Below are 13846 nucleotides of genomic sequence, written 5' to 3'. Positions count from 1 at the left end.
AGAAAGAAAGAAAGAAAGAAAGAAAGAAAGAAAGAAAGAAAGAAAGAGAGGCACTGAGAAGTTAAGTGATCCACCAAAATTCACATAAGTGATGAATGACAGCATCCTAATTACAACTCAAGCTTTCAGACTTCTTGCTTAATACTTTATTTTCCACTGGGCTTTCAAGCAAAGGCTAGATGAAAATTCACATGAGAGGTATGTTATAAAGTGGATCCCTTTTCAGGTATGGGATGAACAAGATGTCCCCTGAAATCTCTTCCCACTCTAAAATTCTGTGATTCTACACTTTTATCATGCAGCTTCCCATGATTAAAGAGGTAGGACAAAACATTTTCAGAACTGTCCAATGCATAAACCCTTCACCTTCTTTCCAAAAGTCCTCTTTAAATATCTCTTAAAATCACCATGACAATTAATAATTACACTAGTCTCCAAATCCCAAAATTTCCAAAAGCTTCTTGTTCCCATTTGTGACTAAAAATGCAAAAGAGTAAGAGACAATTGTACTAATGTGTCTCTTGTGTTTTCTTGCTTATTAACTATGTTAAAAGGCAACAAAATGCAAGTAAGATTTCAAAAATACTAGAAATAGAATAACCTCAGTAGTTATTGAACTAGTTTGAACCAAAGATCAAACTAACCTTCATAGGATATCAAACTAGATAAAATGGCAAAATAAAACCCACAAAACCTTTCATATCTCAAAATTAAATGGACAAAAATAGTTATATAGTATAGAAATAAATACCAGAAATACAGAAATAAAAAGTAGAAAGTATGTTAGCTAATAAATGAATGCAATTTAAACATTTATAGATCATTCACTAAGGATATGTATTTAACAGGAAAAAAAGTCTTGACCAAGTCTATCTAAATGTAAATTTATATACATATAAATATGTGTGTGTATACACACACACACACACACACACACACACACACACACACATATATATTTTTTAAGTGAAGGCGAGTAGATTTTCATTAACTGTTCAGTTATGTATAACAGTATTATCTGTAGGCGGCAGTTAGTCTTGAGGGCACTATGATTACCAATAGTAGTAAATCAAAGAGAAATAGTTTTATGACATTTCACTAGTAGATTTTGGTATAAGGCAGTTCTCTATCTTGGACTTTATCCAAGGGCAAGAAAACTAGTTATAAAAAGTATCAAAAGGACCTTGTTACAACATGATCTCTTAGAATGGACTGTGAAAGTAGTTTTATAGCAAAAGTCTAGAATATTTAGGTAGGAGTTGTAAAATAAAAGTAGATATGAAAAGTAGCAACCCCCCCTCAAAAAAATCCAAAAAGCGAGTGTAACTGATGTGTGATGTATGAGGTTAAAGAATCAAACTGTTGAACTGTTAATTATTTTAGGAAGTCTTTTGTTAGGAGTGAAATACTAGGAGACTGGAAAACAACGAATCCAGTCTGAATGTTAAAAAGAAAGAGCGAAGAGGCTGAAAATTATAGACCTGTAAGTCTAACAACTATATTAGGAAATAAATTTGAGATGATACTTATGGATGAGCTTAATGATACATTTGGAAAAGTACAATTTAATAGGTGTGAGTCAGAATGGATTTACCAAAGGCAATCATGTCAGACAAATTTCATTCGTTTTTGGGGTGAGATAATAATTGGTCTATATAAAGGAGAGCCAATAAGACACTGTCAACATTTTCTGAGATTTTTGGACAGAATTTCGTAGAATGAATTATTGTACCAACTTTTGTGACACAAGTCAGGCACCAAACTAATAAAATAGTATGAAAGTAACTGGGTTAAAAACAGAGGGCCTGGGAATCTTAAGCAAACTGGCTTATAAACTGAGTACCACAAGGATCTATATTGGGACACTAATATTTTTTATTAATGATTAAGACAATCTGTAAGATTAGCAAATTTGCATATGGCACTAAATGAGGGGGTATGGTTAAGACACAAAAGGATGTAGCTGTTTTACAGGGTAACTGTAATAGGTTAGATAAATGGGCTCAGAGGTGGAATATGAAATTTAATGTGTCTAAGTGTAAAGTGATGCACTTGGGTAAAACTAAGAAACCAGCTAAGTATAGTTTAAATGGTACTGAATTAGTTATTAAAGGAAAGAAAAAGGATTTGGAGTAAAGAGTAAAGCATTCCCATTCTTATTGTAACAACAAGGAAAGCAAAAAAAAAAATGGCATAAAATGATGGCTACTATTAAGTTGCATAAAAAAGAGAATCCTGCTGACACTATAAATAAAACTACTAAGATTCCAATTCATTAAGATTTGGAAGTACATAGCTATATGTTACTCTACACACATAATAATTTAACAAAAAATCTTACTCAAGATTGATGAGAGCAATTATCATGTAGGAATAATAAACATAGCTAATATTTATATAGAACATTAAAATTTACAAAGATAAAATAATATCTCATTTGAGTTTCATAACAACCTGTTGTAGGCAGTACTGGTACTATTGACATTTTACAGATAAATAACCTACCATATGTGTTAGAACCTATTCTAACCCCTGATAACTCTTTACTGGCCATTCTCATAGATGCAGAATACCCAAACATATGAAGTACTGAACAAAAAGCTGACAGCAAATATCTATTTACTGCATCCTATCTCATGCTTTAGACTGAGTCTGTAGTATCTCTCAGGAGAGTTAAGGGTTAAATGAGAAAATCAGATCATAAGCAAACTTCATGGTCCCTTTTTCCTTTGTATTGCCATCAGGTCACTTAAAAGGCACCTGGATATAGGAATGTGCCCCTTTTGGTCTTGGAAGGTTTCTTGGATTCCAGATAAAACCATGAAAGTGCAATTTTCTCAATGAGAACAGGTTCAACCAATGAGCCAGCCACCAAGTGAGCTAGATGCTCTTCTTACTATGCTTCTTCAAACAATTATAGTGCTTAAAGATCCCAAGGAGTAGATTTGGAAATGAAGATAAGAAATATCTCCTTGCTTCCCCAACCATTCACTGCCGTAGAACCACTGGAGAATAAGGAAAATATTTCAGAAATAAGATCTTAACAAAAAGGGAAAGCTGGAAAGACAGCTTTCCAATTGTTAAACCCCTGTTCTACTCTACAGGTTGATCTGATGCACATTTGGAGATTTGTACTATCCCATAGTCTCCATACCTCATTGGAATGTAAAGAGTACCTTTCAGTAAACCTCATTTAGACATGAACAATTTGTGTGTGGGTTCACTCTTTCCTTTCCTAGTGCAAATGCTGTTTTAACACAAAATCACTTATGTGGAGAGGCATTTGCTGCTTCTCATTTTAAGGGGAAAAAATTATATATACTAAAAAAAGAAGTAGCAAAAATTCACCATATTTGTATAACTAGGAATTGGGAGAGCCTGGATTTCAACTCAGATATTCCTGATTGTGAATTTAGCACTTTATTCACTACAAAAATATAACATGCAACTTAATTACTTGAAACAGATTTTGGAAAGATGAAATTCCTAATGATGATATAGTCAAAACCTGAAGGAACCAGGAATATTTCCTCCATTATTCAGGAACCAAAGAATTCCAACAACATTATTTAGCAAGATCAGTCTGAGAATATTTGGATAGATATTTTCAGAATTCACCAAAATGCCTGTCAAGATTTCAACAGTATGATTATTTATGAACAAATATTATGATAATTACATTAATAGCTAGACTCTATCAATTGATGTAAAGGAAAAACTGTTGGTGTCATCTGAATGTCCTACCAAGAACAATTGGTTTAGCAGCAGCTACCAGCATAATCCCAATATACCATACTTTGACATCTTCCTTGGCCTTCTCTTTCTCTGTTTTGATAGGTAATATGATCATCTTTTTCACCTAGCTAATATATCATACTACACCGTCTACAAATAAGAAAATTTGTCTATATATTAATCCTAAATGGAGGTCAGTCGACTTCTTCCATGTAAAAAAAAAAAAAAGAACTCAACAGTGATGCAATGAGTAAGGAAAAAGTGAAGCTGACTCTAGGAAATGAGGTAATCTATGAACACGATGCTTTCAAAATTGAGATAATCAAGTTAAGAGAAAGTTTGGAATGAAATGTATTTCATTTCAGTGAAGGAACAATTATGAAGTCCTGACAAAAATATTTAATTTGATTAACATAAATTCTATGGAAATTTTATGAGACTTTCTGTAGACTGGAAAATCAGAATATTCTAGACTAAGGGAACTCAAACAGTCATTTACTCCATTCCCTAATCTTCCAATAGGGCTGCACAGAAAATCAGGGCTTACAACATACTTCTAACTTCTTGAAGGAACAAAAAAAATAACAAAACGTGAAATAGTTTTAAAATAATAAATTTTCTTATTTGTCAAAAATGGAGACATGAAAGTAGATCAACAGCTCAAGTAAATGAAAAGATTTCATGAATAACGTATTTCTCTCTTTAAAAAAAATAAAAAATACCTAGGAAAACCAAAAAAAAAAAAAAAAGGAATTCTGGTTTAAAAAAAAAAAAACCCGCAAATATTTCTCAGACACTTATAATCACCAAAATACAAAAAATCACCAGAATTATTTTTTTTCCTTTTGCTTGCTATTCAAATGTTTGAAATGCCTGCCTAGCCAAGTCAGGATTACAGTAGATTTTTTTTTCCTGTCCTAGGATAGCTGTAAACTCCATCTTCCTGCTAAGAATCAGAACCTTTTATCAAATAACTGCATAACATGATTCACTGGATTTCAGCTCACAAAATTCCCAGCACATTAATATTGTAGATAGGAGAGAATGTGGCTAAGAGAATCCTTCAGGACTGGGCATAAAACATTTCTAAGATTTTATATCACCACATGAAATTTTACAATACCACCTATCATGAAATTCATAAACCAGGAGGGTTGACACCACTAAAAAATATGTGTGTACATATAAATAAAAAACAGCAACAATTTGATTGAATTATATTGATGTATACAATTAAAGAGATTGTTTTTACACTTCCTCAAATACAATGAGAGGGATATGGAGTAAAAATTACAGAACCATGGCAGAAAGTTATTTTAAACAGCTTTTTTAAAGGTCTACTTAACTGAACCAAGTTTATCAAAGTTTAAAAAAAAAAAGGTTATCGACAGGAGTATTCTTGTACTACTGAGGGAAATGGGAAACGAAAGCTCCAACGTGCACTCTGTAGGCTGCATGGAGGTTTCTTTTGTGAATACACTGAGGAATATTGCTGTGACATATTGGGAAAGAGTGTTTTAAACAAAATGTTACAGAAATACTTAGGGAAGCTACAAAGAAACTGGGATAAAATTTGTTTTTATACAACACCTTTCATCCCAAAGATATCCCAAAGCACTTAGCCAAGTAATGAATTCGGTGTTGCCAGTACAATGAATCTGTAAGCAAAAAACAGGTGCCCTTAGTGTGCATAGTAACAGCACGCACACATTCTTGGTATCTAGAATTAGCTTTCTTTTTTCTTTCCATATTCCTTTCTTTCTTTCTTCTTCCTCTTCTTCTTCTTCTTTTTTTTTTCTTGAAAAGAAGGATTGTAGTTAAGCTATTCTTATCTTTAGAGAAAGCAATCCATTTTAAATTTCCAACTTGACCACTGATGGAAGAATCAGTCAATCATAATATTATTCCTAGAAATGCATGATGAGCCACAAAACTGTGAAATTGGTACCTTCCTGACATATAACCTCCTCAATTCAGCTTGTTTGGCTCTGACACCTCTTGGAGTACTTGCTCTTCGAGGTAGCATTGCCAGAACCCATAATGTCATCCATCCATATTAATAAAAAACCCAGAGGTATTGATGTACAGCAGGTATTTCAACGTGACTTTATCTATGTTTATCCAATAAATTGGATAAACTATCTAGTTCAGAGTTGAACCTGTGGCCTTGGGGGGGGGGGGGGCTTTTGACTGAATCCAAGTTTTACAGAACAAATTCTTTTATTAAGGGGATTTGTTTTGTGAAGTTTGGATCAGTCAAAGGGCTGCAGTTGAGGAGCTAGAAGGCCACATGTGGCCTCAAGGCCACAGGTTTCCCATGCTAGTTCGAAAAGCTTTCAATAATAAAGCTTGCCAATGAAAGAAGTAGAAACTGTAGCTGAAATAACCAAATTGTATGGGTGTAAGTACATACAAATGCTAAAAGGACACAATGGAAGAAAAATAGTGAATAATATGCTAATATGCACATATTATACATTAGTTCTATTTTAATTCAATTTGCCTTTCTTTGAATGAGAGATGGCTCTCTGGGTCAAGATGGGAGGTAGGGAGAAAGAGGGATTCAGGACAAAATCTGGGTTATGTACAAATAAATATATATCAATAACAATCTATTTTAAAAATAAGAATTTTGGAGGTCAGATATAGGAATTAGTGGCATTCCATATTTTTTGTTTCTCCTTATCATTCTTGATCCTCCACAGCTATTTAGTTTCTTTGGGGGATAAACTTGTATAATGAAGGCAAATTTAACATTCAGGTAGTATTGCAAGTCACAACAACTTTAAAATATAAATTATTAAATTTAATATTAAGTCAGATAGTACAATTTATATAATTGTGATGGTTTGAGTTCACTTGTGTTTTGTATTCACATACTATTAACCTCAGTGTTATACAATGATTATTCTATGGTATTTTCTCTCCCCCAAACGTGATTAGAAAGACCTGCTTTCATAGTATAATGGAATAAAACTGATCAAAAGCATTTCCTGTTTCCTTCTAAAGTCTTCAAGCAGATAGTACCATGGATCAATTAATATTCTACCTCCATCAGAACAAACAACAGGCATACAAAAAGGGTATCAGTCCAGTTGCAATTATTTAAATATCTGCATTCAATAACAAACAAGACCTTCAGAAATAGCTCTGGTGCCTTACCAGCATGTAAGTAAGCCAGGTCAGGGTTTTCAATATCAGGGTGCTGTTCCTTCAAGTGGTTACGGAATTCCACAGGAATATTTGTTCCGTAGTCACATTTGGGGCAGTTGTACATCTTGACTCCTTCATGTTTACCAGTATGTAGAATGTGCTTGCGGATATTTTCTGCACAATTTGATCTAAGTAAAAAATAAAGACAAATATAAAACAATAATAATATATTTAGGTCAAGCCAAAATGTACACAGCTCTTTCTGGAGCCCATCTTTTAAGTTTATTGTTTACATAACTAAGCAGAACTTCATTCACTTGCTTGTACTTACACTCCCATACTTCACTGACTCTGGAATCTCATGAAGGGGAACATTCCCAATGCATGCCTTGCCATCCTATACAGCTCTTGTGCATATTCTACAAAGGAACCTGCAAAAAGGAGCTTCCAGATGGGAAGGAGGCCTAATTGCAGATCAAAGAAGATTCTTTAACTTCTGGTGTGTATGGGGGCCCTTTGACAGGCTGGAAAAATTCCTTCCTCAACTAATGGTTTTAAATACACAGGATTATGAAGAAAACCAACTCTATTGAAATACATTTATTAACATTAATAAAAAAAAGTTACAACACTCCAAGTCAAAAACTCATGTTCTTGATCTTTTTATATTTCATGGATACTTAGAAATTGAAAATATAAAATCCCAGGTACTAATTAAGAAAACTTTAATAAATTGAATATGGTACAACTTGGAGAACATTAAAGATGTTGCCTTAACTCTGAAAAAAATACTTTCCACATGGAAAAATCCATGTTCACTGAACTTAAAACAACTATTTAAAAATAGCAACAAAACCTGAAAAAACTCTGAATGCCTGGAATTGAGGAAAACTTCATTGTAAATGGGGAGCTCCTGAATTTGACAGTCCTTCTCATCTTGAACGTTTGTTAAAATGTGCAGTTCAAAGACCTAGATTATTTTTCATGGTAGCTTCTATTTAAATATTTTTGTGTGATTGTTTTGAGACAAGAAAGTAAATTCTCTGTGGAAAAGAGCTGTATTTATTTGACAATGGCTAGAAATGATAATAAATACACAAATCTATATGTTGATACATCCACACACTATATGAATATGCCCATAAAGTAAAGTGAAGATTGTACAACTACCTTGTACTCACTTATGGCAAACATGAATTAAGAGAAGAGTTGTAGAAAGATAGATACACTAATATATTGTTTGGTGGAGTGGTAAAATGGTATTTTGAACCAAGGACTCCATTACTGATTTTAACTCAAGGAAGACATTGATCAGAAAAAAGCCCCCATATACTACAAAATATTTATGGCAGCACTTTTTGTGATAGCCAAGAATAAAAACAAAGTAGATGCCCATCAATTGGGGAAAGACCACACAAATTGTGGTACATGAATATTACTGTTAGAAGAAATAACATGTGATGAATACATAGAAGCATGGAAACATCTATATGAATGGATGCAGTGACGAAAGCAGAGCCAAGAAAGCATTAAACACAATAAGTACAACAACATAAATAGAAAGATTAACTTTATACTCCCCCAAAATAAAAAGTAAATGTAACAAAATTATAAAGATCAAGTGCAACTGAAATGAAGAGAAATGAGAAGACACCCCCAACCTTTCCCTTAATGGAGGTGGTGGTCCAAATGTGTTACACATTGCACATGTTTGCAGACTTTTTCAATGTACTGATCAGTTGTGCTTTTTATTTCCTCTCTAAAAAACACTATTTGTTATATGGGACAGCTCTCTGCTAGGGGGAAGGAGAAGGATTCATGGGATATCATATAAATGTAACAGAAAGTATCAATAAAGTATATATTTTTTAAAAATTAAGACCAATTTTTAGATCAAGTTCATGGTTCCTCAAAAGCAAAAATTCTGTTTTTTATTGACTCGATTCAGTGGACAGTCCCAAATAATTCTGTTAACTGAAACTTTCCACTTTATTTTCACAATGCAGATACTACATTAGAGTCACCCCTAAATTCACCATTGTTTACTGACATTGGGGAGTAAAACAAAAAGCTAGTACTGTACTTAATTAGTGCTGTTTATTAGAACTGTCAATTTTGTTGTACTACCCATATTATTTCCTTGTACAAAATGCTAGGTATTAAAAGTCACCAGAGCCAATCACCTGCCAAATGAAGAAAATAAAATTACTAAAATATACATGTTTTAAGGTATGGTACATACTTAAATTTGGGAAAGAAATAGAAACGTATGCTATTATTGAGTGCATGAAGAAACAGATGACTTTGGAAACAGAATAATATCTTATTTTCAAGAAGGGCGTACCCTTGACAAAAATAAGCTGATGTCTCTGAGAACCTAAATAGAATGTAGACTCTACGATAAAACAGTCTTGCTAAAGCAAGAAAGTGGAGGCCTAAAAAGGTGTTTTATTATTGTTTTAAAAAAATATAGAATAAAGGGAGAAATAAGAACTGAGTGACTTGATAATTATAGAACATATAGAACATTATAGACTTATTGACATTTGTGCAGAAAAAGCAAGATAAGTGTTTGCCATTCTCCTGTAGATTCTTGTGGTGCTCCATCTACTTTATTGTAATAAGGAGAGTCAATATTCATTATATAAGATGTCCCTTTATAGAAAAGTAATGGCAAATGCCGATGGAGGATTCAAGCCATAATTGACATCATAATCTCCTACACTAAGGGGATGCATATTACCTGGATGCTATATAAAATTTCTAGCAGGCTTCAGATGCCAGATAATTGGGAAAGAGAAGGCCAAAGAGTAATTCTTTCCTACCTAGGTCATCAAAATGTTGCAGGCAACATTTCAGAGTTATCACTATTAATAAGTCTTCTGATCATGGAATAACTAGATGGGACCTACCATGAAGTTCTGAGAGCCAGTCAGAATATCATGGGATCAAAGAGACAATCTCTGAAAGTCATTTAGTAAAAGCCTCTTCATTTTACAAATAAGGAAACTGAGTCCTAGAGAGGTTCAGTGATTTGCACAGTGCCACAGGTAATCAGGGCCAGGCTGTGAACCAAGGATCTGGGATTCCAAATCCATCATTATTCTATTTTCTACCAAGTTATTCTCAATCTACTAGAAGATGAGAAAAACAATTTTAGTATAATGACCTTAAAGTTTTACTATCGCATAAAGAAAACAAGGAGAAATGTTTTAATCTTGGGAATAAGAATCATTTCAAAGAAAATGTTTTATCTGTGTATTGCCAGGGAAAAACAGGAGTTATCAAATTTTTACAGTATATGTTACTGCTTAGAGGTAACTAGATGGCATAGTGGATAGAGTGCTAAGCCTGGCATCAAGAAGATCTGAGTTCAAACCTGGACTCAAGAGATTTGCTAGCTGTGTGACCCTGGCCAAGTTATTTTACCTATTTGTTACCTCAAGTTTGCTCAACTGGAAAAACAACCTCCCCAGGGTTGTTGTGAGGATCAGATGAGATAATATGCCTAAGCACTCAACACAGTGCCTGGAATATAGTGGGTACTATGTAAATGTTAGTGATGATGATATCAATTAGAATTGGAGGGACGGGTAGCATGAAACGCCAAGAGCTCTCCATGTGGAGTAAGAGGGCCTGAGCTCAAATCTTAGTTCTACTATCTACCTATGTTATCTCTAGGACCCAATTTCTTCATCTTGCAAGAGGAAAGGGTTGGACTCAATTACCTTCAGAGGTCCCTTCTAGCTCTATGAACCTATAGCCCAGTGAAAAGTTAAAAAAGGATCAAGTAGACAGTAAATTTATAAGAGGAAGTGGATAAATCCATGAAGCAGACATAGCTGCAAACCAAGGAGCACCGTTCCATGTTTGGGACTTGAAGGACAGGTAAGATTTCAAGGGGCAAAGACAACTAAGCTTTAAGTATGAAGTACCTTCCAATTCTAAAAGTGTGGGCAAGAAGCTTAGTGTGGCTGGGGGCTAGAACAGGATGACATGACAACTGTGTATTATAATTACAGGTATTTGTGTCTTATTTACCTAATTAGATTATAAATTTAATTGGGCCAGGGACTATATCTTATCTAAACCTTTCAGTTTCTTCAGGACCTAGTAAAAGTGCTCTGTACTTAGGAATGTGCTTAGGAATGTTCACTAAATAAATGAAAGTATGAGGCTGACATGAAAGGGTATGGTCAGAGTATGAAATGCCTTAAATCCCAAACTAATATATTTAGATTTTTTTTTAAAGAATTGGGAGACCACTCAAAGGATTTGACTAGGACAAACATGATCAGAGTTATGCACTATCACAATTAATATGGCATCAGTATATAGATTAGATTAGAATGGCAGAGAGAATGGAAATGGAAAGAATGATTAAAATTATTGTAGCAGTGAGAGCAAGAGATAATAGGTGATTGCTGAATGAAAGAGGAGAGGACAATTGGAAAAGATACTATAGAGAAAGAACTGAAAAAATCAATATGATGACTATTCCACTGAATACAAAAATGCTCTCATGTAATCTTGAGGAATGTAGGACTCTTTGCCCCTATACTAAATGGCCTCAAGATGACTACTACTTTTTAAGACTGTGTATTCGCTTCATTTAGCTTCTCCCCTGTAACAACCCTTAGCTTTTATTGTTGTTTCTAGCATCTTCTCAACCTCTTTTAAAATGATTTGGGTTGGGAAAATTTTATTATAATTTTAGTAAAAAAGTTGCCCTGAGACAGTTATTGTTGAAAAGTGCATGGAATTAGTACATCTACTTATGTTATTCAGAGGCCTTTTTTTCCTTCCTTCTTTTTTACCCTCCTTTTCTTGCTCATTCATAAATACTATTTATTTATTTTGCTTGTTCTCTGTTTCTTAGGTATATTTTGGCTACCTGAGGCTATCTGATAAAACTTTTATTGTAAATATACCAAACTTTTCTAGAACAACTAGAGCCATAACTAGGAATTTTTGTGTCCCGAGTAATTTTTGTGTCTGTCCATCATCTGGTAGTTTCCTATTTTAACTAATTATTCTTGCTAACGAGGTGTTCTGTTTGTCTTTGTTTTTTGTTTTTTCTATACTTGTAGATAAACAGCAAATGTTGGAAGTATTCTGTGAACATGATACCTAGGATAAAGGCCCAGTTTTACCCTTCCCTAGTAAGAGCCCAGGGAATTATGTTAGGATGACATTATAGAAGGGTGATAAAGAAGTAATTTCTTAGGAAGCAAAATAAGGTTCATTTGGCATAAAGGGTCAAGAAAGTTATGGAATAAAACTGAGAGGACCAGCATGACATAGTCTGGGGAGGATGTTTAATATAGGTATCTCAACTATCCCATTCAGGTTCACATAAAAACATATACTTCTAAGGAGATATGATGCCCCCTAGAAGATAGTTATAAACAAACAGATTGTTATTTTAGTTTTTATACTTCACTTTTCATCATTTCCATTACTATTGATCTTCTTTAATTGCCCTGTTCGTAGCAGGTGCTTGATAAATGCATCCTGAATTATTTTGTTAAAATAATGAATTCTCAATATTCAATTTCTTCTCAGAACATAAATCATTGATTTCATCCTTCTAATTTGAAAATGTTAATCTCTTTGACTATAACATGGAATACATCTATGCCATTTTTTTTTAATTCAAAGACAAAGCAGTGTTGTACTTAGACTTACTTTTTCAATGGGATAGTTGGATTCTTAAACTGATGTGTACACTGACTTCAAAAAAAGCTGTTTTGATAACTATATTTCAATAAAATCGTTTCCTTTTTAGTCCTATGTATATAAAAGGTTCATTGTCTTCACCAGACTGCCAGGAGTTCATGACAGCAAAAAAGCTCAAGGGCCCCTTGGATAGAGCTAATTCCCCCCTCTCTAAACTCTAGTCCTTTCAGATACAGTCTGCACTTACTCAGTCTTCCCACTAGATGGGGTTCATTTGAAGATGAAATGCTAAATTTATAGCCAACCAACAGGATCGTAGATAACATCAAGAACAACTAGTATTTATGTAGTGCTTCAAAGTTCGCAAAAAGAGTCATCTAGTCTAACTCTTCCATTTCACTAAGGCCTAGAGAGGTTAAATGACTTACCTAAAATCACACAGGTAGCAAATGACAGAGGTGGAATCTGAACCCAGGTCCTCTAACTTCAAATCTATCACCTGCTGTAACATATTGCCTTTCTTAGAATATCAGAGATGTTCAAAAATGGATAAATAATGGACTAAGGCAAGAGAAGCAGATGTTAATGGCCTTATATAAAATTAAGATGCCCCCCTCCCCAATACACATTTTCCAAATTAAATAATTTGGAAAAGAGTGCTTACAGAAAGGAACATGTAGGAGTTACAAAATCTTTGATGTCCTATAACTCTCAGTATCTATTTCTACATCTATGTACATAGATGTACATCTCAGTATCTATTTCTACATCTACCTGAAGTATGGTTATTTCAGGGGCAGCTAGGTGGCCAGTGGATAGAGCACTGGGCCTGGAGTCAGGAAGACTCATTTTCCTGAGTTCAAATCTGGCCTCAGACACTTACTAGCTTCGTGGTCCTGGGCAAGTTACGTAACATTGTTTACCTTCATTCTTCATCTGTAAAATGAGCTGGAGGAGGAAATAGCAAACCACTCCAGTATCTCTGTCAAGAAAACCCCAAAGGGGGTCACAAACAGTCGGACACAATTGAAAGAGCACAACAATAACAACGTGGTTATTGTGCTTTTTAGATGGGGGGGATAGAGTCTTATGTCGTCCAGTGTTCTTGGAATCAGAAAGATCTGGGTTAAAGTACTTGACAAATTTTAAAGTGCTATATAAATGATAGTTATTATTAAGTTTTGCCTTTGACACACATAGTGTCTGTGAATCTGGGCAAGTCATGTTAAACTAGAAAATTTCTAAGAATAAGCTGCAGAGAAGTTGCTGATTTAACTTG

The 13846-nt window shown here is 34.0% G+C and overlaps 1 protein-coding gene across 1 annotated transcript in view; it reads right to left on the bottom strand.

The window, feature by feature from the left end:
- The window catches only part of ZNF407 (zinc finger protein 407), a 601429-nt gene that overhangs the window by 170453 nt on the left and 417130 nt on the right, over positions 1-13846 (bottom strand). Inside the window, exon 8 of the mRNA XM_027852399.1 lies at positions 6898-7076. Coding sequence (XP_027708200.1) covers positions 6898-7076 — 179 coding nt within the window. The remainder of the gene's footprint in view (positions 1-6897; positions 7077-13846) is intronic.

The sequence above is a fragment of the Vombatus ursinus genome, unplaced genomic scaffold (assembly GCF_900497805.2).
Source record: "Vombatus ursinus unplaced genomic scaffold, bare-nosed wombat genome assembly UNPS02009573.1, whole genome shotgun sequence".
In the NCBI taxonomy this organism is placed as follows: domain Eukaryota; kingdom Metazoa; phylum Chordata; class Mammalia; order Diprotodontia; family Vombatidae; genus Vombatus; species Vombatus ursinus.
Note: the sequence above shows the minus strand (reverse complement) of the source record. Positions and strands in the feature narration are given on the sequence as shown.